This window comes from Erpetoichthys calabaricus, chromosome 8 (assembly GCF_900747795.2).
Source record: "Erpetoichthys calabaricus chromosome 8, fErpCal1.3, whole genome shotgun sequence".
Lineage (NCBI taxonomy): Eukaryota > Metazoa > Chordata > Cladistia > Polypteriformes > Polypteridae > Erpetoichthys > Erpetoichthys calabaricus.
This window is the reverse complement of record NC_041401.2, coordinates 170,748,160-170,774,555: the sequence shown is the minus strand read 5'-3', so window position 1 is coordinate 170,774,555 and position 26,396 is coordinate 170,748,160. Positions and strand designations below refer to the sequence as shown.

General features: G+C 38.8%; 1 protein-coding gene across 1 annotated transcript in view; it reads left to right on the top strand.

Moving 5' to 3' along the window:
- Positions 1–1,615: 1,615 nt before the first annotated feature.
- Positions 1,616–26,396, top strand: part of efhd2 (EF-hand domain family, member D2) — a 53,804-nt gene continuing 29,023 nt past the window's right edge. Inside the window, exon 1 of the mRNA XM_028807795.2 lies at positions 1,616–2,126. Within this exon, the coding sequence (XP_028663628.1) occupies positions 1,831–2,126 (296 nt within the window). The 5' untranslated portion in view covers positions 1,616–1,830. The remainder of the gene's footprint in view (positions 2,127–26,396) is intronic.

The following is a 26,396-nucleotide window of genomic DNA, read 5'->3' as shown; positions in this document are numbered from 1 at the left end:
ATCAACCCCAGGATCTCATCAGAATCCCATGGATTATCATCTGATTTTGAAAACTCCTTCACTGTCCTAATCCAATAGCCATCCAAAGGTGACTTTTTCAGCCTCTCCCAGTGTGTTGCCTAGCTTGACAGCTCTGCCTGCAGGGTCCCTGCTGTAACATGATCATCAGAGTTTAGCAAGAATTTGTTGAGTTCGACTAGAGCTGATTTGGGGAGACCATTTTGTTGTATTCTGCAAACTTTTAGAATCCAACTTTTTAAAATCTCACTAATAGGTAGACATGCTAAAACCCATATTGTAAAATAGATAGCCCTGTTTGAGCTAGAGGAGGAGGAGGAGGTTGGGAGCATGCGCTGATAGCACGTTGTCGCACCAAACATGTGACAAACCACCAAGATTGGGACCCGAGTGCAGTGGGTGACACCTCAGCACCACACTAGAACAGTATGAGGTTTTTTACGGAGGCTGGAGTGCCAATCCTGCCACCAACCCCCATTTGAGCTATAAAAATAATAATAATAATAATAATAAGAAGAAGAAGATGAAGATGAAGTATTTGATTTATATAGTACATTTCAAGCACAAGAATAAAATACTTTACAGATTATAAGTGATTATAAGGTAAGAAAATCAGTCATCCATACAGTCCCATACAAGCCATCCCACTGGCATGAATATAAACTTTTTGGAGCATGAATTTCAAAGAAATGAACCCAAAATAAATCACACAAATTGCAAATAATCAGCAGCACAGTTCCCATAACTAAAACACATAAAAGTGATGTGTTCTACCAGCTCCTCCTGGCCGTTTTCTCTCCATCGCCTATCCTTCCAGGTCACTAGCATTATCTCCTCCTGTATCCAGTAAGGGTCTGCATTATATTTAGACTAAGAAAAAGACATTACTCAGGGTGCAGGCCAAATCATTTATTTAAAAGACAGGCCAGGCCATTGGGATTTCTACCAAGCTTCACAATGGCCCGTCCAGGAAAGGGGTAGGTTAAAAAAGTGCTATATAAATGTAATGTCTTATTATTATTATTCATGTTTTCCTCCATCATCTATAACATTTACATGCAAGTTTAATTCTAAACTGGCAAAGTATGACTGACTGTGGGAGTGGGAGGCGGATTCTGCACAATCAAGGAGGCTGAAATGGTTCCCCTACTGTCTAAATAAAGTGATTTGACTGTCTAGAAAGTGATATATAAATGTAGCTATCTTTTTATCTATATATGGGGTCTGCTTTCCTTCGATGCATTCTGTATAGGACTGCAATTTGTATGCTGCAGCCTCATCTGCCATTAATTTTCTACGTGCTATATATACATACATCCTGTGTATATTGCCCGCTGTACTGCTGAACCTCCATGAACTCGCCATTGGTTTGTAAGTACCTCTACGTCCGTAATATATTCCTGAACATTTTATGGTCTCTTCTCTCAATTAATCTACTTTCTGTACATTATGTAAATGCTATTCTATCTCTCTATCGCGTGTCCACCCACTGTAGTGTGCACTGCAACCACAGAACGTAGTGTCTGGTTCACGATTTGTGCTCGAGCTCGCCTCGGGAGGTGGCGCGCATCCGTGGAAGGGGCGGGGCTGGAAAAGGCGGGTGACGCGCACCTCTCCTTGCGCTTTGCTTCACGTCTCGTGCTGGCTAGGGCACGAGCGCAGCATCGCTGCTCTTCATTCCTGAAGATCTCTGATCGGTGCACGAGTGGGTGGAGGACGTCGCCGTTACTATTGCTGCCCTCGCTGAATGGATTACTGATTTAGAAGACGTGACCTTCTCCAGCGAGAACCTCGAAACTCCTTTAAGGCGCCATGGCCTCCGACGAGCTGGCTAATAAGCTCACCCGCCGCTTGAAGATAGAGGAGGGCGCCGGGGAGCCGGCTGCTTTGGCCCGGGAGGAACCGGAGGGGGGCGGCCACACTGAGTCGAATAAACCGGCGACCGCTAATGCGGACACAGAGCTTGGGGCCAAACTGATCCGACGTGCGGACCTGAACGACGGACACGGAGAGCCGCAGCAGCCCAGCAAGAGAGTGTTCAACCCTTACACCGAGTTCAAGGAATTCTCCAGGAAGCAGATTAAAGACATGGAGAAGATGTTCAAGGAGTGAGTCCTGGCAGGGCGGGGTAGGGTGGCGAGCGGGTCAGGGGCATATGGGACCATATTCAGGTCTGAGTCAAGTTTGTAGGTCAGTGGGGTGTGGACCAGGGTTACTTGAGCACTGAGGATTAGGTGCGGCCTCACGTAACAGGGTGAATTTGATAAAAGATTTGACACGGGGGCCGTGGGCACCAACGAACGAACGGACAGACATAATGCCAAAGGCGAAAGTGCAATGTGCTTAGCTGATATACTTTTAATTTGGAACACGCTAAGCCATGTGCCCGGTACAGTCTTGATTTTCTAAAATTTCCTTGTCGATGTAGTATAGTATATGTGAAATTAGAGAGTTGGTAAAAAAGTTTAAATAAAAAGGCGACGTCCTTGTTTTGAAGATGTAGTTTGGACTGGTTATGAGTCATTCTGATCACTTTTGTATCACAATGTTGATCATGCAGGACTTCCACAATGACAGATTAATAAAGCTTGAGGGGGCTCACCTGTTCTTGCGACCGGTAAAGGGGCAGCAGGTCTGTTAACCCATCTTTAAAGAGCGTTTGACACGTTGGTGTGAGCAGATCTGTAACGATCAGAAGCAAAGTACTGCAATTACCTTCACAGGACAGAGATGTCCTCTTTTATCCGTGTAGCTTGTTTTATAAGATCAACAGATCTACATGTTTTTGTACCTTAGCAGCCTTTCAGAACTACCAGACACTGGGAGACGCTGTCAGTTGTATTTCCAGTAAATAACTTAACCTTTCAAGTGAGGATGGTTATGCAGAAAAAAAAAGCATGAACAAGTTGCAGGAGTTCCTGAAATCTATCGGAATTTAACTTCTGTCTTTACCAGCTGGGAGGAGGGGACAAGAAACTTGTAGTTCTTAACTGATAATAGAATACGGTTGTGTACTTAGGTGGGAGTGGCAGAGTAGATTAGAGGTGGATTTAGGAGTGTGCTACAGAAGTGTTGCTTTTGATACAGCTAGCTGCTGTTTCAATGTATTTTTGAGATTTGTACACGCCTAAACATTTGAGTTGAAGCTCTTGGTGTAACATGTTTTGTATTCTGTGACCACACTGAAGAATAGTTTACTAAATAATTACCAGATTTTGCCTTGCTCTTTTATTCAAAGCTTCCTGGTTTATATTTTATTTATATAAAATTAATTAGTGCTGTTCTGTGGAGGTGATTGTCTGAGACATACTGTTTTAAATTATGTTTAATCAAGGAATCCATGCTGAATCTCCTGTTAAAGATGTATTAGTGGCCCATTGTAACTGTCAGTTACATTACCAAATGGCATTTGGATGGCGAGTAAAATATTTGGACATATTAGAGGTGGCACTTATTTTCCATCCATCCATCCTTTTTCTTAACCCACTTATTCAGGGAAGGGTCTCAGAACAATTGAGCCTGTTTCTGCAAGTATCAGGCACAAAGCAGGAACAATATCTGGTCAGGGTGCCAATACTTCACAGGGGTGAACACACACACTGGCAAATGTAGCATCATCAGCATTATGTGAATTTCCCTTTGGGATTAATAAAGTATCTATCCATCTATCTATGCAAGCCTGAATGTCTTTGGACTGTGGTAAAAAAACAGAGCACCTGGAGAAAACCCATGTGAAAATTGGGAGAACATATAAAGTTCATGTAGTGAGCAGCCACTATGCTCTTTGTTGTGTGGCAGCATTACTACCACTATGCCTCCTACTTGTTTTTTATTTACATGTCAAGTGTTCAGCAAAAAGTTACGGTATTGTAAGAAGGAGTTTTGAATAGGGTTTTGAATAAAGTTATTCTGAATAGTCAAATGAGGAGCGACCATTACTACAATTGATTTGAAGAAGAATGAAGAACTTTTAGTGCCTTCAGAAAGTATTTAGAGCCTATCACGTTTTTCACATTATGTTGCAGCCTTACACTGAAATCATTTAAATTCATTCTTTTTAACTCCTCAAGCAGCACTTAGTAGAGCAGAATGACAAAGGAAAAACAGGATTTTAGAAAATTTTGCAAATGTATTAACAAAGAAAAACAGAACTGTCACATTGACACAAATACTCAGACCGGTACTTGTGTACTAAATGGACAGCACTATTATTGTCATGCAAATTGGTGGGGCCGCCACCCTTGTTGCTTAATTTTTGGAGTTTAAATTATTAGACTGACCTACCCCAACCGCAAATACTAACCTTAAAGTTAGTGGGGGTGGAGCATAGTTGCCTATAGGTCCGTAATGTTAATGTCCCCTTTGGGTGCCTAATCTTACGAAAATCCGATTTGCGTCACAATAATAGAAAAGGGTACTAGCTGTCAGTGCCATCCGTTTAGTACACAAGTACCCTCAGACCCTTTACTCAGTATTTAGTTGAAGCCCCATTGTCAGAGATTACAGTCTGAAGTCTCCTTGGGTATGATGTGACAAACTTCACACACCTGCATATGGAGAATTTTTGCTGTTCTTCTATGCTGATCCTCTCAAGATGTAAGGTTGGACTTAGGCTGTCAATGGACAGGTCTCTCCAGAGATGTTCAATTAAGTTCAAGTCTAGGCTCAGCCTGGTCCACTCAAGAAATGAGTTAAACGTAAGCGATTCCTGTTTTGTCTTTGCTTTGTGCTTAGGGTCAATGTCTTGTTGGACAGTGAACCTCTGGCCCAGTCTGAGGTCCAAAGTGGTCTGGAGCAGGTTTTCATTAAGGATGCTATCCCTCAATTTGAACTAGTGTCCAAGTCTCTGCCGCTGAGAAACAACCCCACAGCGTGATGTTGCCACCACAATGCTTCATCTTTGGAATGGTATTGTACAGGTGATGAGCTGTGCCTGGTTTTATCAGACCAAGGAATCTTCTTTCTCACAGTCTGATGGTCCTTTAGGTGCATTTTGCAAACTAGAAACAGACTTTCACGTGTCTTTCACTGAAGAGAGGCTTCTATCTAACCTCTCTGCCATAAAGCCCTCATCAGTGTAGTGTTGCAGTGATGGTTGTCCTTCTGGAAGTTTCCTCCATCTCCACACAGTTTCTCTGGAGTGACAACATCATGGTTGTTCCAAACATCTTCCATTTAAGAATTATGGATGCCACTCTGCTCTTAGTCCACACAGTTTCTCTGGAGTGACAACATCATGGTTGTTCCAAACATCTTCCATTTAAGAATTATGGATGCCACTCTGCTCTTAGTCCACACAGTTTCTCTGGAGTGACAACATCATGGTTGTTCCAAACATCTTCCATTTAAGAATTATGGATGCCACTCTGCTCTTAGGAACCGTCATTGCTGCAGAGACGTTTTGTAGGCTTCCCTAAATCTGTGCCTTGCCACAATACTGTCTCTAAGTTCTGTAGACAATTCTTTTGACTTCAAGGTTTGATTTTTGCTCAACTGTGGGGCTTTCTAAGCACCGGTGTGTGCTTTTCCTAATCATGTCCAATCAAATAGTTTGACCACAGGTGGACTCTAAACATGGTGTGAAAACATTTCAATGATTATCAATAGAATGAGTTCCACCTGAACCATATTTCAAGTGTCATAGTTAAAGGGTCTGAGTACTTGTGTCAGTGTGATATTTTAGTTTTTATTTTTAGTAAATGTTCAAAAATACTGTTTTTGTTTTGTCATCCTGGGGACCCGAGTGCTTCTTGGAAAAGGGCAGTGGTCTGAATGCATTGTACTATACTTGAATTTTTATGCAGTTCATAAATATTGCGGGATTTGCTTGCATGGTATTAAAGACAATTTCTTTTGTATATGTAAAAACTGAAAAATATAGAAACAAAAAAAAAAGCATAAGTTCTACTGTATGTCTGAGAGACTGCATATATACAAAGTGCTACTGGTGGGGCCTCCATTAAGTTACATGGTGGTCTTTAAGCTATTTTATCACAGTAAAATACTTTAAGTAGCTTCACAGTGGCAGCAGTTTGTTATTAACAACTCCACCCATCCTTGCAGAGTGGGGCTGACATTTGTTTGACTGGGGACATAATGTAGGATGATAGTGGTACAAAGGTTGGGTCAGGAGGACTTTGATGGGTAGGTGTCTCGAGTTTAGGTCAGTAGAGCTTTGGTCACAAAGTGGACTGAGAGACACAGAAATCTGGATGTCAAATCAGAATTCATTTGGAAAAAAATCTTTAGTGGCTTTGTGATTTGATGATAGTTAGAGATAGCAGTGCCATGTATGATTTAGTGAATGTGAGGAAATCTAATGATGTGGGAAATTTTCATGTGCTGCTTGTTACTAAAGTAACAGAATTTGACAAAGCCGGGATAAATGTGCAGTTTGATGAGTATTCTGTAGGGTCCTTCCCACTCAGCTCCTGAAGTAGTTGGTGTTAAAACCTACACATCATCTGAGATGTATTTGCAAGTATCTTGTGCACCTGTCATGTGTTTGCTGTATGAAGTGATCCAACAAATTTGACTCTGGCAAGAATCGTACTGTATTCAAAAATTAAAACTGGATATGTAGCCCATGCAAAAGTAAGCATTCCTCAAAGGTTATATTCTAAAATTGCATGCAGTGGTTGCTCTTTTATAATGGTTTCTGGTAACTAAACTATTGCGTAGTTTCTTTTTGATGTGCTGTCAGTGAAACAGAGATATTTTGTTGCTTTTGTTTTTAAATCTGACACTGAAGAGGCAGTAGTCTTGGCAGCATTGTGGTAGCCAGCCCTGGATGAGGTATCACTACATAGAAGACCACACTCATTCGCACACCCATACTCACTCATAATGCACAAATTAAAAATGATTTGTGCCAAATATAAATATATTCGCTGGAAAATTGCCCATGAAGTCACAAGCTGTTAGGTTTATACAAGTAAGCCCGCAATTCGGTAGCGAATCGGAAATCCAAGAATGTCAATCAGTTTCTGTTCCGTCCGATATTTGGATGGATGACATATCATGGAGGGTGGGTGCGTCTGGGGAAATGTCATTTAATTCAATAAGCATATCTGTACTAAAGCGGTTTTGTTTTGTGGAGACGTGATTCTGTTGTCTTTGCTGACACCGACTGCTGGCAGTGAACAGGTTGTGTTGTTTGGACGCCACCTACTGACTCTGGGAAGCCGCTGCGTTTGACTCTGGGGCGTGCGCCGCAGCGCAATATGCGCCTTGGTGGGAAGCCGCTGCGTGATGAAATATTATGGAGGGTATATACGGTGGTGTGGACAGTCGCGTCCGGGCGGCTGTACAACCTGGCGTGCACGCTTTACCTCAGGTGTAGTTCACAGGTCGTAGGCATGGTAAAGTTTTCATTTAATTCAATAACCCTATTTGAACTAAAGCGGTTTCTTTGTGTGGGCGCCTTTGTTCATTGTTTGTATTCATGACTGTACAGGTTGTGTTGTTTGGGCGCTCACAGGTTGTGTTGTCTGGGCGCCACCTACTGACTCTGGGAAGCCGCCACGTTTTGGGAAGCCGCTGCGTTTGACTCTGGGGCGGGCACCACGGCGCAGCACATTGTGTTATTTGGGCGCCACCTACTGACTCTGGGAAGCCGCTGCGTTTGACTCTGGGGCGGGCTCCGCCGCATTTTGGGAAGCCACTGCGTTTGACTCTGGACTCTGGGGCGGGCGCCAAGGCCGCAGTGCGCATGCGCCTTGGTGCGTCCGCCGTGCATAAACTAACTGTGGTTTAGTAATATACATTTAAATCATAGCTGAACTTGTGACCCAGGTGTAATTTTGCTTTTTAGAGTTACATTGATCATAGTAAGTGTTTTGAGAAGGTATTCAGGTCTCAAAGGCAAGATTAAATGAGTCATTGCAATTCACTCTTGACTTGTATTAACTGCCCTGTTTGTTGTCTGACATTATTGTACATGGCCTGCTTGTTAGCAGCAGTGAATATATTGTGCTGGAAAGCCTCTGAAGGATATCCTTCAGCTTCAGAAAAGGTAGCATTGCTGTTTCTACACAATGGCATTCCTTTTTTTTTTTTACCAGCTCCAATATTTAATGTTATTATTTGTGGTGAAGTTTTTTTTAGGTGTTTAATTACAATTCATGCTGCATTGCCTGTTAACTTTGTACTCTCTTTCTAACCACTCAGATGTATTGTGTATATCCATCCATTTGTCATTTTAACATGCTTATAGGGTCATGGAGACCTGCAGGCTGACTTGGCAACACCTGCAAATGATATGTCAAACCATTGCAGGGCAAACTTCTGAATATGTCTACACTCCAACTTTGTGCACTAAGAAACAAGCTAGGGTGCTGGTATCACTTGAATTAGTACAGTGGAAACAAGAATAGGGTTGAGAAAATACAGAGACCCTTTTCACCTTTTGGTGTTCTCATGTATTGCTAAACTGGAGAGTCCATCAAGTGATTTTTAAGACAATTTTTTATTATGTAGCATTTTGCTGCATTTAGTAACACGTGTTTTTAGCTGAAGCTGCATGTTATATCGGGTTAATTGGTGTTTTCATCTTAACCCTTCACATGCATGAGTGGACCCTGTCCAGGACTGTTTTCTGCCTTGTGTTCAATGTGGGCAAGGGGGGCTCTAGTTCCCTGCAGCCCTAAATTTGATATTAAGTGTGTTTGGTAATATAATGTAATGTTATGCTGGTAACCCTTTCTACAAACTTGACTAGAATTGTCTATTTTGAAATTCTCATTACTTCGCTTTTGTTTTTTTGGCTGATTGAACTCCGTATTGTGGTGGATAGTTTTAAAATGGAGTCATGGATGCCATCATCTTTGACATTCTGGCTCATTGTCACCTCACACTGATTGTTAGAATAGTATTTACTTTTAATAGTTAACTCTGTTCATCTCTATTAACAGTGTATTTTTAATGTTTACAGTAATTATAAATGTTTGCCTCTGTGGTGTTATTTTTCTCTGTTCTTAAAACAGGTTTCAATTTTTTTTCGTGTTCTGGCTGGTACTTTTTGTGTACACAAGTCTCTGTTCACGTTCTGTGAGAAGACCTTTACTTTTAGTTTGCCGTTTACAGGGTGAGGTGGACTTTGATATTTGTTTTTTTTTTGGGTTGTAACAGGATATGGGTGACACATCAATATTTAATGTCAGGAAAGGGCCTTAAATGGGCCCTAACTAAAAGGGCCTATTAGTTATGTTTTAAGATATGTTTTTAATGTTAATTATACGCCATTATGTTTGTGATTATTATTGTATTAGATTAGACGATATATCATACAATATATATTGAAGAATGTTAAGCCCTGCAGGGTCTTCATTCCTGGACCTCAGAAATAGCTGGACCATAGTTATTTTTATTTTATTTTATTTATGCCTTAAAATGAAGCATATACTGTGAACCTGAACAAATTACATAGGGATTTAATGACATGTGGCTATAAAAAAGTGGAACTAAAGAATCTACATTTGATTAGTTTCATTTTTGCATACCTTATCTTTATAAACTGAGCTCAGTGATAAGGATCATAGGCCAATTTGAAAAAGCAATAAAAAAAAAAACTATTCTGTGCTTGGTGAGATAGCAGCAGTATGACAAAGTGTTTATTTTATTAAGCAGGTAAATTGTAAGAGCTGACTTGTAAGTGTTATTTAGTCCTAGTTTGCCTGCGAATCTGTGTTTATTTTTTATCTGTGTTTATTTTTATATATTACAACTGAATCCAAGGTCACGCAAAAAGGCAAATTCCCCTTGGGGATTAACAAAGTATATCAAAGCAAAATCAAAAATCATTTGAGTACTTAAGTAAGAAATAGAGATTCTTATCTTTAAGTTGTAATTAAAAAAAAAAAAAAAAAAAAAAACTTAAAAAGCAGGTACTTTCCTGAGAAGCGGTGAACACATTTTATTGTGTGTGTGTGTGTGCGCGCGTGAATTTTTTTATGACTTAAAACAGATTCTAGGCTTTCCCTTGGTGCTTTCGCAATTTTCTCTTTCTGTTACAGATGGTAAAGGAGATCATTTTTTAAAATATCTATATCATATATTGAGAAAAAATAAGATACTGAAGAGTGTTATGATAAACACCTACAGTTAGGTCCATAAATATTTGGACAGAGACAACTTTGTTCTAATTTTGGTTCTGTACATCACCATAATGAATTTTAAATGAAACAACTCAGATGCAGTTGAAGTGCAGACTTTCAGCTTTAATTCAGTGAGGTGAACAAAACGATTGCATAAAAATGTGAGGCAACTAAAGCATTTTTTAACACAATCCCTTCATTTCAGGGGCTCAAAAGTAATTGGACAAATTAAATAACTAGAAATAAAATGTTCATTTCTAATACTTGGTTGAAACCCCTTTGCTGGCAATGACAGCCTGAAGTCTTGAACTCATGGACATCACCAGATGCTGGGTTTCCTCCTTTTTAATGCCCTGCCAGGCCTTTACTGCAGTGGCTTTCAGTTGCTGTTTGTTTGTGGGCCTTTCTGTCTGAAGTTTAGTCTTCAACAAGTGAAATGCATGCTCAGTTGGGTTAAGATCAGGTGACTGACTTGGCCATTCAAGAATTTTCCACTTCTTTGCTTTAATAAACTCCTGGGTTGCTTTGGCTGTATGTTTTGGGTCATTGTCCATCTGTATCATGAAACGCTACCCAATCAATTTGACTGCTTTTAGCTGGATTTGAGCAGACAGTATGTCTCTGAACACCTCAGAATTCATTCGGCTGCTTCTGTCCTGTGTCACATCATCAATAAACACTAGTGTCCCAGTGCCACTGGCAGCCATGCACGCCCAAGCCATCACACTGCCTCCACCGTGTTTTACAGATGATGTAGTATGCTTTGGATAATGAGCTGTTCCACGCCTTCTCCATACTTTTTTCTTGCCATCATTCTGGTAGAGGTTGATCTTGGTTTCATCTGTCCAAAGAATGTTTTTCCAGAACTGTGCTGGCTTTTTTAGATGTTCTTTAGCAAAGTCCAATCTAGCCTTTCTATTCTTGAGGCTTATGAGTGGCTTGCACCTTGCAGTGCACCCTCTGTATTTACTTTCATGCAGTCTTCTCTTTATGGTAGACTTGGATATCGATACGCCTACCCCCTGGAGAGTGTTGTTCACTTGGTTGGCTGTTGTGAAGGGGTTTCTCTTCACCATGGAAATGATTCTGCGATCATCCACCCCTGTTGTCTTCCGTGGACGTCCAGGTCTTTTTGCGTTGCTTAGTTCACCAGTGCTTGCTTTCTTTCACAGGATGTACCAAACTGTAGATTTTGCCAATCGTAATATTGTAGCAATTTCTCGGATGGGTTTTTTCTGTTTTCGCAGCTTAACAATGGCTTCTTTCACCTGCATGGAGAGCTCCTTTGACCGCATGTTGTCTGTTCACAGCAAAATCTTCCACATGCAAGCACCACACCTCAAATCAACTCCAGGCCTTTTATCTGCTTAATTGATAATGACATAACAATGGACTTGCCCACACGTGCCCATGAAATAGCTTTTGAGTCAATTGTCCACATAGTTGCCTCACATTTTTATGTAATTGTTTTGTTCACCCCACTGAGTTAAAGCTGAAAGTCTGCACTTCAACTGCATCTTAGTTGTTTCATTTAAAATTCATTGTGGTAATGCACAGAACCAAAATTAGAAAAAAGTTGTCTCTGTCCAAATATTTATGGACCTAACTGTATATGGTAGTCTCTATTCTCTGTTGGCATAGCAAACCAAATAGAAAGTCCTTGACTTTTGTAAGACATGTTTGACCAACAGTAGTAACAGTGATTTTGGGTGCTCCACAGGATTCTCTGTAGCAATTTTCTCTTAAAGGTTATTATCTTTGGCTACAGCTGTGCAGGACTACATGCTACACAACTTTTTATATATTTTAAGTTTCACCTGGCTCTCCCAATTAACTACCAACAGAGTAAATTGGCATAGGAAGTATAATGTCTACAGATGAAATGCTACAACCTCATATCAAGAGTTGTAATGATTATCTCTGCTGCCTCATGATGTGTTCACATGCTCTGAGATAAGATAGTAAATCTTAATTGTTGAGTCAGAAATTCCATGTGAATGCTCTACTAACTTGAAAATACAAGATGGACAAAACAAAGTTACCTGAATTGCCTGAGTTACAACATAACACATTTTGCTTTAGTTGGTTAAAATAAAAAGTGTAACCTAGTCAGCCCAAAATGCCATTGTTTGGTCAAATTGCACTTGGAGCAAAGTGATACATATTTAATGTGTTTATTTACACCTTTGTTTTCACAAAAATTACCATTTATATTTAATTGCCCACTTGAACATACTGCAGTGAGAAGGTGAAGCTTCAGTGCTCCAAATAGTCCAAGGACACGTGAACGCAGTATTAGATTTCAAGGACCTAGATTTTGATTGTCAGGCTAAGTCACTGTTTGAATGAAGTTGCAAGTTCTTGCCATAACTTGATGGATGTATGCAGACATATTCCTGTAGTCAGAGCACTGGACTCTAAACTGAGGCATTACAGGTTTAATCTGCATCTCTAACACAGTGTGTGTTCCTGAGCAGGATACCTAACCTGCCATTGATTCAGCTGGTAAAAATGTAGAAACAATTATAATGTATCCATAACTTGTTCCACTTGGCCACTTCTTCTTCTTCTTTCGGCTGCTCCCGTTAGGGGTTGCCACAGCGGATCATCTTCTTCCATATATTTCTGTCCTCTGCATCTTGTTCTGTTACACCCATCACCTGCATGTCCTCTCTCACCACATCCATAAACCTTCTCTTAGGCCTCTTTTTCTCTTCCCTGGCAGCTCTATCCTTAGCATCCTTCTCCCAATATACTCAGCATCTCTCCTCTGGTAAACATGGCCACTAAACAAGCAAAAGTGCTAAAGTTGTTAAGCAGAGAAGTGCCAATTATTTCTGATTGATGTTGCTAGACAAAAGTCTCTGTTCATCAAATTTAAAGGCATTGGCTGAGACACACCCATCAAAAAGTGTTAGGGTTAAAGAATCTTTCAGTCACTAAACTAAAAAGACACCCCATCACACTGGGAACCCATAGTTGTAGCACTTGAGATCTGAGAATGAAAATTCCATATTAATTTATTTTTTCTTAGCAGTATCTTCCTCTGCCTTTTTGGCTTTATTGTTGCAAAAATAATCAAGTAAGGCAAACTGCATAAATTCTTTATAAATGTTCAGGTAAACTGTGCTGGATTTTTTTTTTTTTTTTTACACTTCCATTTGTATTAATTTTTAATGAACTGTCCTGTTACTTCAACTTGACTGACGATATGTGTACTCTTTGTGCATTTTGTGATCATGTCTGAGTCCATGTACTGAAATTGCTTTCTTTTCTGTTGTGTTTATTTAAATCATAAGTCCATCAAACAGAGCAATACTATTGCTTTCAATTTAGTGGAAAAATAAAATGGCATAAAGATACCTTTTTGTAGCTTTTTTTTGTAGATCTCAGTTTTAAAACTGGAGTTTTAATATAATTTCTCCTAAGGCACTTTGTAATTCCATAACTTGTTGGTACATGTCACTGTATTTATTTTAAAACTATTAATAACTGACATCTTTGTTATCAAGCTAATGCTGTGCTGTATTGTATGGGTATTTATCTTTGAAGAGCACAGCTTGATGAAGGACAGTCATGGAACCTATGGACTAAAAGTGCCAACTTCCACAGTTGGATGGATTGGAGCTAAGAGGCAGCACAGGTGTTTGTCAGCTGCAAACTCACACTCATGTTTATACTGCATTTGTAAGAAGATGTGCAGTAGAAGCAAATTAAACCTCAATCGAAACTTGGGAATGTTTACTTATAAAGACTTTTAGAATAAAAAAATACCTTATATAATCTTTATACTGTATATAAAATTATTTAATTGGGTTGTCTGCATCTATTCCAAAAAATTGTAACCCCGTAGGCTTTGAACCTTGATATTGGTCTTAATTGTGAATTAATTTGTGAATTTCCCCTTGGGATTAATAAAGTATCTATCTATCTATCTATCTATCTATCTATCTATCTATCTATCTATCTATCTATCTATCTATCTATCTATCTATCTATCTATCTATCTATCTATCTATCTATCTATCTATCTATCTATCTATCTATCTAACTAATTGGGAGCTTATTGGTTGATATACACAACAAGACTCAAGAAATGTAGATGTGGGCTACGTGACCCACGTAATTGGGCTTCAGGTTCTTCTTACTGCAAGCACAGCTGTAAGTTCCTGGCTGACAGGAGAAGAAGTAAACAGAATAATTCTTTGCATTTATATAGTGCTTTTCTCACTACTCAAAGTGCTTAGCAATTGCAGGTTAAGGGCCTTGCTCAAGGGCCCAACAGAGCAGAGTCCCTTTTGGCAACTTACGGGATTCGAACCGGCAACCTTCCGATTGCCAGTGCAGATCCCTAGCCTCAGAGCCACAACTTGGCCCTCCAGAACAGAAGCTGGGGTACAAAGCATTGCTGGCTGGAAAAAAAAGTGGCAACTTTTGCTGACACAGTGAGGCATATTGCACTGACTGACTGATTGCTTTCCTGACAAATGCAAGCCACACACTTGGAGCAGAACAGAAAGTCGTGCACAACCAAACAACTGGAAGTGCCTGCTTCCTCCACCACATGATTGGGCTTTGGATCCTTCTCACAGAAAGTGGCAGTGCAGCCATGACTGATTATTTTCATCGCAAATGTCATACACTCCAATCACACAAGACGGTCATACACACTCTTAGGACATGACAAAGAATGGTTGTACCCAGGGCAAATTAACCTGGGGTGCTGTGTTTTGTGAGAGGTGCATGAACCACCTTTCTTTGAGGACCGGATATCTGAGTGTTTCCTAGTGTTTTAGATATAAATACTTAAATATTAGCCAGGTTGTAAGATTACAAGTCCCTGGGTGAGAAGGCCGAATAGTTTCTCGACATGGTGTGGGCTGTGAAACAAAATTCTGGCCTTTACACAGCAGGCACATGGGATGATAAGGATGAAAATATAATTTTATTAGTATTAATGAAATATTAATTTTGCATACTGCATCAGTGACAGTATATTTTGTGAAATTTCATTTTTGTTAAGGTAATTTTTACTTGTTTTACTGCATTTGCTCTTTTATAGCTCGTTTTCATACATCACTTTTATTAACATAGAATAATGCTTCAGGTCATCATAGTCTTGTTCTTAAATTTATAATTCCGTAACTTCTTTCTTAGTTGTTTTGGGGTAATGTTTACAAGGGTACAGATTTTGTTGTGACATTTGGGAGATCTTACCTCTGATCATTTTAAGGTTGGGAGTTACTCGCGTCTTATCAAAAACAAAAAAAACAAAAGTAGACCATTGAAATGTAAAGCCAGTTGTCAAAAGATTGACTTTCCAATATTTTTTACTTTTCACATTAATTAAAAAAAAAAAAAAAAAAAGTGTGCTATGTTATAATAAGCAGCTGCTACAATCACCTAGCCAGCGAAGCCATGCATACCACAACTGGTCAATTAGGTGATCAGTTTTCAAATTTTTACACACCTACCCAGCAACCAAGAAAAATTCAAAAATAATTTTTGGGGTGGTTGTACTCCCACCAGGTCCTGTCAACCTTTTTTGTATTGTGCACTATGATATTTGCTATGAAAAGAGAATAAAAAAAGTTAAATTTGCACTTAGATCTGTGGAGCAGTTAACTAAACAAACCATTTAAGCTGATTGCGAGCCTAACTGTATTTTCAAATGAATGGTCTGAATATTGTAAGGAGTAGCTTAGGAACTCTGCTCTTACTTCTGCTGTCTCACATCTCCATATTGTGGATTTGATTACTGTGTTGGTGGAGACTATGTGTTCTTCCTATGTTTCTGTTATGTTTTTACTACTGTGTACCACTCCCACAACTTTGTGTATGCCCAGTGACGGGCTACTGCTTCATCCTGGGTTGATTTGTACCTTGTGCACTATGCTGTGAGGATAGGCTCCATCTCTGGTGGTATGAATGTTGTAATAAAACAATGTCTAGAAATTCAGGACATTTTATCCTACAGGACTTAGTAAAAATATTTTTATTAGGGTGAATATTTTATGTATGGTTACTGCTAAGAACAATTACCATGTAAGAACTTTAGCTTGAGATTCACCCAGATATCCTATCATAGAATTTCTGTTGTGTTTTTTAAACAAAGTGGCAATCAAAATGCTGTGTGAACTCAGTCTTTAATATCTCTGGAAACGGTGGATATACCACTAAAAAAATCTATCCATCTTCTAAACCGACTTTAACAAAGAACAACTATTACTCTGGTGAGGGCCTCAAGAGGAACAGACAGTAACACATTTGGCTACTTTAATCAGCCAACCAAAGCTGCTGCTGCGTGTTTGACTGTGGGAGTTAACTCCAGGTTGCATGGTGTAAAAAAAGCACTTTTTTTTTTTTATGAGCCTTGAAAATTTCAGACAAATTTAATTCTAGTAGAAGAATAACCACTCTTGAAAGAAGAATTCCTTCCTTATAAACATTTATTTTTTTTCCCCCAACAGTCACAAATGAGAGGCCTTTTTTTCTTTTGCTTAGAATGTTCTCATTACTGGAATGGTCGTGACTCACCTGAGTGGATGTGACTTGTACTGAGTGTGTCATATTCTAGTGGATTTCATTGCTTAGTAGTCTACAGGAAAATGGGGGGAGGGTGATTCCTTTGTATGTACAACCATGAATAGGCTATCAATCCTTTTATGTTATAACTAGTGTTATGTTCATAATTATGTTTTATTTATATACTAGTCATTAAGCCCGTTACAATAATGGGCGCTAGAACAGTAGTGCGTAAACATTGGTAGGAACAGTCTATATTAAATGGCAAGGGACTTTGACCTCATTCTTTTTGTTGGTCGTATTTTTCTTTGTCTTTCAGCCTTTCTTTTGTTGATGTTTACTTGCTGAGCTGACCGTTCTTCGTGGGCTGCTGCCGTGTATTGTGTGTCTTTAATTTTCTGTGACAGTAATACTGTCTTGTGTGTCCACTGGCTTGTACGTCTGTAATATACCTTTAATTTTCTCTGGCGGTAATACAGGCGTGCGCGTCGGTAATATGCCTTTAACTTTCTCTGACAGTAATATCGCGCATCACACCCTGCCCCGCGCATGCGCACTTCACCAGAAGACACACACACATGGACACCTGGACGCACACAGGGATTTTATTAAAGAGGATATTTGCATCCTTGCTCAGATAGTAGATGAAAAGAAGATTATTGGGGTATCGGTTGTTCTTTTTTTTTTTTCCCTTTTATACACTTGATTTCATATTTGAGTATGTTCACATATTAGGTTGAAAATATCTACTGTGATTACTATTATTTTTAATTTGACACAGTTATTCTTAAAAGAGAGTTTTTCAGGAAGTTTCAGTTTTTGTATAGATCTCATCATTACATTATACTCTACAAAAATTTAAATTTCAAAACCTCCCACTGAAAAGCATTGACGAATTTGCAAACTCATCTATCTTAAAACAGAGAAACAATCTGTGTGACTGTAATGAAATGTTATTTTACTGTTTCAGATTTACCTTGCGAGAGTTCACACCAACTTCATTTTCCTCTTTTACTCGTTTGACCACCTTTCTTGCTGGCAAAATGGATCCTCAATACAAGTTTAGCCAATGTCATGTTACTTTTTGTCGTGGAGCATGTCAGATTTGCTGATTGCAGTCATTGATCTTGTTGCAGTGCCATGTCAAATTACACAACTGAAAATAGAAGCCCATGTCACATTTACTCACTGAGCGCTGACCTTAGCGTGTTGCTTTTATGAAGGTTTAACAGCTGCAGCAAGTTCATCATCAGTCTCTGCAATTTGTTTCTTTTCTCCATGCTGTTATGGTATGTAAAATATGAGTAAATGGACAGATGAGCCCTTGTCCTATTTGTGAGGTTGAAAACATGCATATTCCGTACCTTATTGCTATATTCTGTGCATTGTACTTTTGGTTTAACATTTATTGGTTCATTTGTTTTGTCAATTCTCCTGTGTACACAACCTGCCTGTCTAACTGATGAGAAATTCAAACCTTTTTGATTTTATCCTAGCCAGTTACAGACTAGTTGGTCTCAGTCATTAGGTAGGTCATGTTAGGTGATCATGACTGCCTCCGACTGGCTGAAATTATGTAAATGAAAATTGGTGGAAAAGTCATCTGATGTGATGTGGGCTTTAGTCAAACTCTGGGATAAACAAGCACGCACAAGCCACTTTTACACCAGTTCAACTTCTTCTGTTGTTTAAAGTAACTTAACCATAAAAGTAAAAAAAATATATGCACATATCTAGAAAGTAATGTTAAGAGGAAAGAAATTGTGTGAGTGTCACTCAATAGGCAAAATGTGAACAAATATGTACTCTGAATATGTGTTACACTTAAAGCAAGCTATTGGCTACATTATGTGCACTTTATAATTAAATCAACATACTATCATTTTTTAGCCAAGCTCTAGACCTGCTGTCCATCCTAGTCCAAAGCAGTCAATTTTCAAACGACAGTCATCAACACTCCACAACCATCAAGAAACAACAGGAGGACATTAGTCAGTGCCATTTATACAGCACTTAAATTGGAATGCGCTGTCTACCAAAGCTGTTATGCCAACATAAGCCAATTTAGGTTATGTGTTTAAGGTTATATTTAATGTAGTTTACTATTGCAAGTATTTGCACTCTGTTATCACTGTTCTTTTGAGTATGTCTCACAGTCAACAAAAATATTTAATAAACAAAAATGTGATAACTGGCTCTTTGATGAAGTAAAAAAAAATCCAAAATGCTCCAGCTTTCCAAATCAGTTAACGAAGTCCTGAATGCATCTAATCTTATGCCACACATATGCAGTATTTTATAGCTGGATGCCAGTTTCCTCCAGATTCTTTGATATCACTGCTTATGCTGTATGTTACTAAAAAGAAACTCTTCTATTTCACATTTTGTCTTTAGCTCTGGAGTAGTTGTTATTCAGCATTGCACAAAGCCATTCCAAACAATTATTTGAAAATGTACTATACGGTTCAAAGATGCCTGATGACACAGGCTGAGACCAGCAAGTGACAAAGACTGTGGTCTTGCCCTTTTTATCCTTGGTTGACCCCAGCTTGTATATGGAACCTATGCTGTGAAATTTCGCAGTTGCTGTTTTGAAATATCTGCTCATTACTCCCCCCAATGCCTCGTCTAAGAGTGACGTAAGTGTATTGTTAGAAAAAATCTGACCAACCATTCATATTATACATTTTGATGCAATGCTGCATATATTACAATATATAATATATATAATATTCTGAAATACATCAAGAATTTTGCCATGCATTACCCCTTTAAGTTGCAACAGATAATGTGCGTCATTTCTTTAGTAGCATTTGAACTTATAAACATTTATCACCTTAACCCTGTCAGTACTAATGCTAGTATATAAACAAGAAATATTAAATAGTTTAGAAAAAGGAATTACCTTAGATAATCTGTTTTCCAGGTTATTGTACATGTTTACATATGAAACAATTTGCTGCTGTGTGTCAATATGGAGTAGTGAGATCTGGACATGTGTGTGTGTTTATGATTTTTTTTTTTAATTCCCTGTTTGGCATAACTTTAACATGTTAGAGTGAGATTACTGGACTGAAAGTCCTGTTCTTGTCAAAATTGTTCTAATGTTAGAGTGGCCTTTGAAGGGAAGAAGTATTACAGTATTTCACAGGCACATACACAGAATTAATAGATAGTATAGCACCATTCATTGTCACTTATCTCAAAATAATAATAAATTCTTTAATAATAATTCTTTGTATTTATACAGCACTTTTCTCACTACTCAAAGCGCTCAGAAATAGCAGGTTAAGGGCCTTGCTTAAGGGCCCAACAGAGCAGTCTCTTTTTGGCATTTACGGGATTCGAACCGGCAACCTTCCGATTGCCAGTGCAGATCCCTAGCCTCAGAGCCACCACTCCACCTTCTTCAGAAGCCCTCATCAATATACGAAGGAACAAACAAGTTTAGTAATTTGTATCCTGTTCAGGATTACACAATTAAAGAAAGAGGGATTATTAAACATAAAGTGTTTTGACTGCTCTAGTGTTCATTTTCTTTGTGCTTGTTTTATTCCATTAGGGGCCTATTCTTTCGCTAAATGACACAAGGTAGTAAGGTATTCTAATTCTGACGGTGACCAGTCACAATATGCAAACACATAACATGTCCAAATGCTATTAACATTAGGGGAAGATAAGAGGATAGACATTCATTATTTTTATTCACATTTACCTCGAAAGAAGACTAGAATATCTATGAAATATATTTGTAGCCAAAGTGGTAATGAATGGAGCATCTAAGTAGAACACTGTTCCAGTATTTCTACAGTGTTTTTATATTCTGGCTTTTCCATCATACTCCCATTATGTGTTAGGGAACAATATAGTAGAAAGCTGTAGCTTGACTCCTCTCAAGGTCTTTTACAATTTGATACAGTCTACTACTACCGGTTATCACTTGTAAGAATAGTGGTGAGCATTGGTGAAATAAATATATGGATATCGTTATACGTACTATATAGCTTCACATAAAATCTGGGAGAAAATATGGCACCATAAAAAAAAGTTGGTTGAGGTAGTATTTTGATATATGGAAAATCTCTAAATTGACCATTGTATACAGCAGTACAACTAGAGCCATCTTTGATCGTGTGAGACTGAAGCTTTGGAGAACTAAGCTACTTTATCAAGCTCAGGGTAGGTTAGGGAGCATTCACTGGTACAGCACATTGCCGCACCCATCACATGACGAAATAGCTTGGGATTCCTGTTGTGAACACCCTCCACGGCAGACACTCTGTCCAGTCCCACCCTCTGAAATTGACCATCTATCTGCTGCAGCCAAGTGTTACATGGTCATCCCCTTGGCCTGGTCCATCCTCCTGGATCCTCAACAATGAGGATCCTGTGAGCCGGATCACCCTCGGGGAATCACACCACATAGCCATAGTGCCGTAACTGACGCTCCCTCATAATGCAGGTAATGTGCCTATTTGGGACTCCATGAGCAACTGCTTGTTCGATACAAAGTCAAGCCAGTGGTACCCAAGGATGCTCTGAAGAGACAAAGTACCGAAAGAGTCCAGTCTTCGTCTCAGGTCACTTGATATCATCCATGTCTCGTAACCGTACAGCAAAACAGGAAGCACTGGGATTCTAAAGATTTGGACCTTCATTGTTTTGCAGAGATAGCGACTTTGTCAAGCCAGAATGTGAATTTCCTTTCCAGAACACCATCACCAATGGGTCATAGCAGCGTACAAAGAAATATCTGCTTATAGCCACGTAAATGAAGCCTCAAACAACAAAGTATAACCATTAAAACAGATGCTGAGACTGCCTTAACAATGAATGTTCAGTGTGACAATCACTTGTCATTATGTTGTTGACTGTAATCCATATTACTAACCGAGAATGGTAAACCGGATGGCATGGACGCAGGTACACGGCGATGGGACCATGAGATGTACTGCATAGGCGAGTACAGCTCAACTAACGGAAATAGCAAATAAAACAACCGCCATATTGTGAGTGGCACTACTGCGGAGTGAAGTTAGGAATAATGTGCTGCTTGGGATTGTACAAACCGCTGAACGCTTTACACCAAATTCAAACACAATACAGCTCAACGATACACACACAAGCCCACCTGGATAAGATCAATGAACGCAGGCGCCTACAACGCGTGTCTGAAACTGCGGAAGCAAAGCAGGCATGGGTTAAGACACTACGGGGTCCGCAAAGGTCCACAAAGATAGTACGGAATATATAAGAGTACACCGATCAAAAAAAAAATCAATCGTGTAAAAGCACATAGTACACACAAATCATGTGCTCTCAGTGCATAGAAAGCGTATAAGGACAATACGGAGAATAGAGACCCAAAGGCATTGGAGAGAAAAAAAGGCAGATAAGAGATTATGAAAGCAGTGGAATTCGAAAGGCTCAAACAAACGATGGCGCGATACACATGCAGACAAAGGTACAGAATATGAAAGCAGTAAAATTCGAAAGTATTGTAGTGTCCCACCCAGATTGAGGGCTTTTTGGTTTTAAGTGACTGTTCGGTCCGATTGAAGGAAGGCGGAATACAGCACGGAGGACTGATAGCGGGGTATTGATTTCATGCGGTAAGGGGGGGGCATTGGAGAGGGTGCTAGAAAGTTGTGTTTGGGGTTAGAAAGTCAGCGATTGTTCAGGTAAAACTTTTGTGACATTTTATCATGTCGGTCACTACAGTATTAAAGAAAAGATAGAAACGATTGCATTACCGCAAACACAAGGTGATTAATCATCAAAACCAGGTGTAAATGAAAAAATACCAGGACAAACTGAGGTCTGAAAAAAAGAGTAGACAAGAAAGTCTTTTCGCATTCGCATCATTCAATGGACAAAACGTGGATTTACACAATAATGGACCATACGCTATGAGAATCTGTGGTCCCACAACAGTTAAAGGAACGACAAGTTAAATTTCAAAGAGTACACAGTTCGGTCGGGTGTATATTGATGATCTCGGAGAAGCGATGCACATTTTAACAGGCAAAAAGAAAGGTGATGTATATATTCCGTGAATAACATTACACACCAAAGGAGATCGTGATATGCCATTCGTAGTAAAATGTTTACAGTTTACCGTGAGAATAACTTTTGCTATGACAATCAATAAATCACAGGGACAAACAGAAAAACTCGGATTATTTATTACAGAAACAGAAACAATATTCACTCTCGGGCACTTATACGTTGCGTTGTCACAATGTGTCTCCAAAAAATATTGGTTTTAATGAAGCTTTAAAGTAAAAGTCAAAATAATGAAATTGAAACAATTCCAAAAAAAAACATGTAAAATTGTATATCCAATTAACCAAACACGGGGGTTGGCGAGCAAAGTGAGCAGGGGGCGAAGCCCCCTAGTGTACAATATTTCTTCTTGTAAGCCAAGTGTACTGAAGAACACAATGCACAAAACAGCCACTCATCTCACAGCAGCCTCTGATGAGTGGGTTTATCAAGACATAGTGACTGCTTGTGTTTGTGGTAATGATTGTAATGTGCTTTATAGTACATTTAATTTTTTGTCGCATCATATCTCTCTCTACTCTTGTCAAATAGATAAATACATGCTGCATCTTTAATTGCAGTGGTTAAATTAAATTTCTGGTCATGCAAAGCTAATATTAGCCAAAATCTGAATTTTGCAGGGAACCAAATATCCAGTTGTTGACCCTTATGGATTTTTGACTATCAAAATTAGTCAGAATCAACATCTCTAAATGGAAACCCTCAAAAATCCTATACAGTAGACCTAAAAGTGCGTGTCTGGTTCTATTACTAGCTTGTGCTAGAGCATGTGGCTTGTGGTAGGCAAATAATTAAAGGTTGGGCAATTGTTTATGACGACACTAAGAAAAATGCCTAACAATAGAATCTGACCCTTCCTTGTGAGAATACCATTTTAATTTACTGTCATTGCTCTGGTAAACTACACTGAGGCCTCTGATGAGTATTTGTTTGTTAAAATTGAAACACTGCCTCACTTCACAGTACAGACTAGTGGATGAACACTTGATCTTGCCCAGTGTGAACTTATGACTAAAGTACAAAGACTGAACAGGAAGGTTAAAGATGATTTAGGTAGTCTCCAGAGTGTTGCAGTTTTCAAGGTTTAAAGGGTTTTAGGCTATGTGGGCTTAAGAAATCTATCCATCCTGGCCTCAAGGATTGCATTAATCAAGGAAATTAGCTTTTGCAGCTGGCTGCAAACTATGCACCAAAGGTCCACTTTAATAGCCCATCATAGCTTTAAGTAAATAGAGGTTTACCTTGCTTGGTATCGTGTAAAGTTAATTGAGTCTGAGCTTCATTCATATCTGTTGTTTTTCCTTTTATAACCTTCATTGAGTCTACTGACTAGCTGTAGGGTTTCTGCGGCACTGTGAAAATGAAAGATGTGGTGAAAAGAAAGCCCAAATTTTCTTTGTTCTTTATACCAGGTAATGCGTGTAATGACAAATGTCTTTATAAGTGAGCTAAATTTGCACTCTTATCCTTCACCACCTTAATTTGAATTGATTTTTCTTCGTGCTATTAATTTTTTTGCCCAGTTAAAAATAGTTTTTTTTATCTTTAATTAGATAAAATTAGATGTGTCCCTTAAGCAAAACAGAGCAGGAAGATGAACCCAAATACTCAAAACAGCACCGAGAAGGAAGAGCTACTACAGATTCCCTGTAACACCATGCCTTTGGAAGTCTGTCAGCCTCAGCGAGAGTCATGGTCACTTTAAACTCATCAGATTAGCCTTCTAAATAGCACTAATGAGCCTTGGCTGCTTGCCAGACGGGATTAGTGCAGTCTAAATTATGCACTGATTTTGGCTCCACCACTGCTGCACACAGAAGGAGGAAGATGCAATCAGCTTGTTCTTCCTACTTTATTTTTAAATAATACACTTCATAATGTAAACGGGAAAAAAATATTTAGTTCAGGAAATGTTAAGTGAAACATCTCTGGTGTAACACTGTAGTTTGGACACCTATGGTTTTGATACTATAACTATATTATTTAACTAAAAGTCTTTGTGCTAGATAATCTTGAAGTCAGCTGCAGGTGTCGCAGCCTTGAATAATAAAGGAATCCCTACTTTCTTTCTCCTCCTTCCTTGCCTTCTGCAAGGTTATTCTTTTGCGCCTGGGATTCTGTGAGGCCAGTCTTCAAAAGCCATTGCACATGTAATGATATCTGACATTGATGAAAAACAAACCCTAGCTGTACACAGAATGCCTAATCTGGCCTTCAGGAAATAGATTCAAAGTGTAATGTAGTTATTGTTTCGCTTTAATTGATTGGTCCCTCCTTAGCACGTCAAAGCTTGTTGGGACCCAGCATTACTATGCTGTGTCATAGAGGCTATGGTCTACTCTCATTTGGCTCTAGAGAGAGATTATACCTTTTGAATGGGAACTATAGTGAGGAGTGAGCTTAAGATTTTAATGTTAATAATTGATTCTTTCTTATACTTGAGTTTTAATTTTATTCTGTGCCTGTGTTTTTTGGTTTTCATATTATTTGCACAGTAATGTAAAAAGTACTCTTTAAGTGTGCACTATGAAATAGAAATTGATTATCGGAATGTGGCACAGGCCCTTTGCGTGCAGTAGACCAAAAGAGTGAACCTGCCTGTTGCTGTGGGAATGAAGGAGTTTGTCCTTTGGCCCTTTAATGGTACAGCCCACCATAATGTCTTTCTGAATGGAAATGATTTAATTATTATAAGTGCTTTCTTGGTTTCCCTACAGCTCCATGGAGGATAATTTCTTTATAATGTGAAAGCACCTTTTTGGGATAATACTTTGAGCAGCCATGATAATAGATAAATCTGATAATGGGCTGGTGCTGATTACTTGTACGCTCCCACATCTTAAAAAATAAAATTTCTCAACTGTATGTTGCTATGAAATTCTTTTCAACCCCCATCTCTAAATCCCTTTTCAATATTTTTTTGGGAAGATTTTCATTTTGCCTTCTTTTGATTTGACATTCATAAATAAAGAAGAGGCATATTAGGAGGAAGTGTATCTTAACACCTGTATGATTGTAGTATAAGAGTGAGGGACAACAATCACATTGCTTGTTCTGACAAATCTGTTATTTACTGAATGAATTGTTCATCTACAATTAAGCATGACATATATATATGCTTCAGGGACATTTTTCAAGTTAAGCAATCTCTACCATTTTTTTTGTATTAGGCTTGAAGCCTTTGTAGTGAAACTTGATGGTGTAGCATTTGATATAGCGTGTACAATGTAAAATCTCCACACAGTACTTTTAAAACAATGTCATTCAACCTAAATAAAATTTTTTTTTTTTTTTTTTTTAATCAATTTCCATATTTTTCACTTTTTTTACTCACTGTTACCTATCAGCACTGAAATCTGAGCTGATTTTACTCCCACGGAATGCAATCAGACCATCATAGTTTCAGGTGTTCCGTGACCTCGTATATAAACAAGACACAATCTAAGTATGAGGAGGTAAATGCTTTTTTAATTTTTTTCCAAGCAGAGTATTATTTTTAGTCCAGAGGTTTGTTGGCTTGGCTGAATCTGAAAAATATATTAGTATCAATTCTTCAGTTTAATAGAGACTTGTCTGCAGGCCACTTTGTGCACCCCAGCCGTTCTTCTAAACTTTTCTCTCTTGATTCTTCAGATTAGCAGTAGAGCAGAAACAGGAAGGAACTTCACCACTCAGTTATTGCGAGTAGTTATG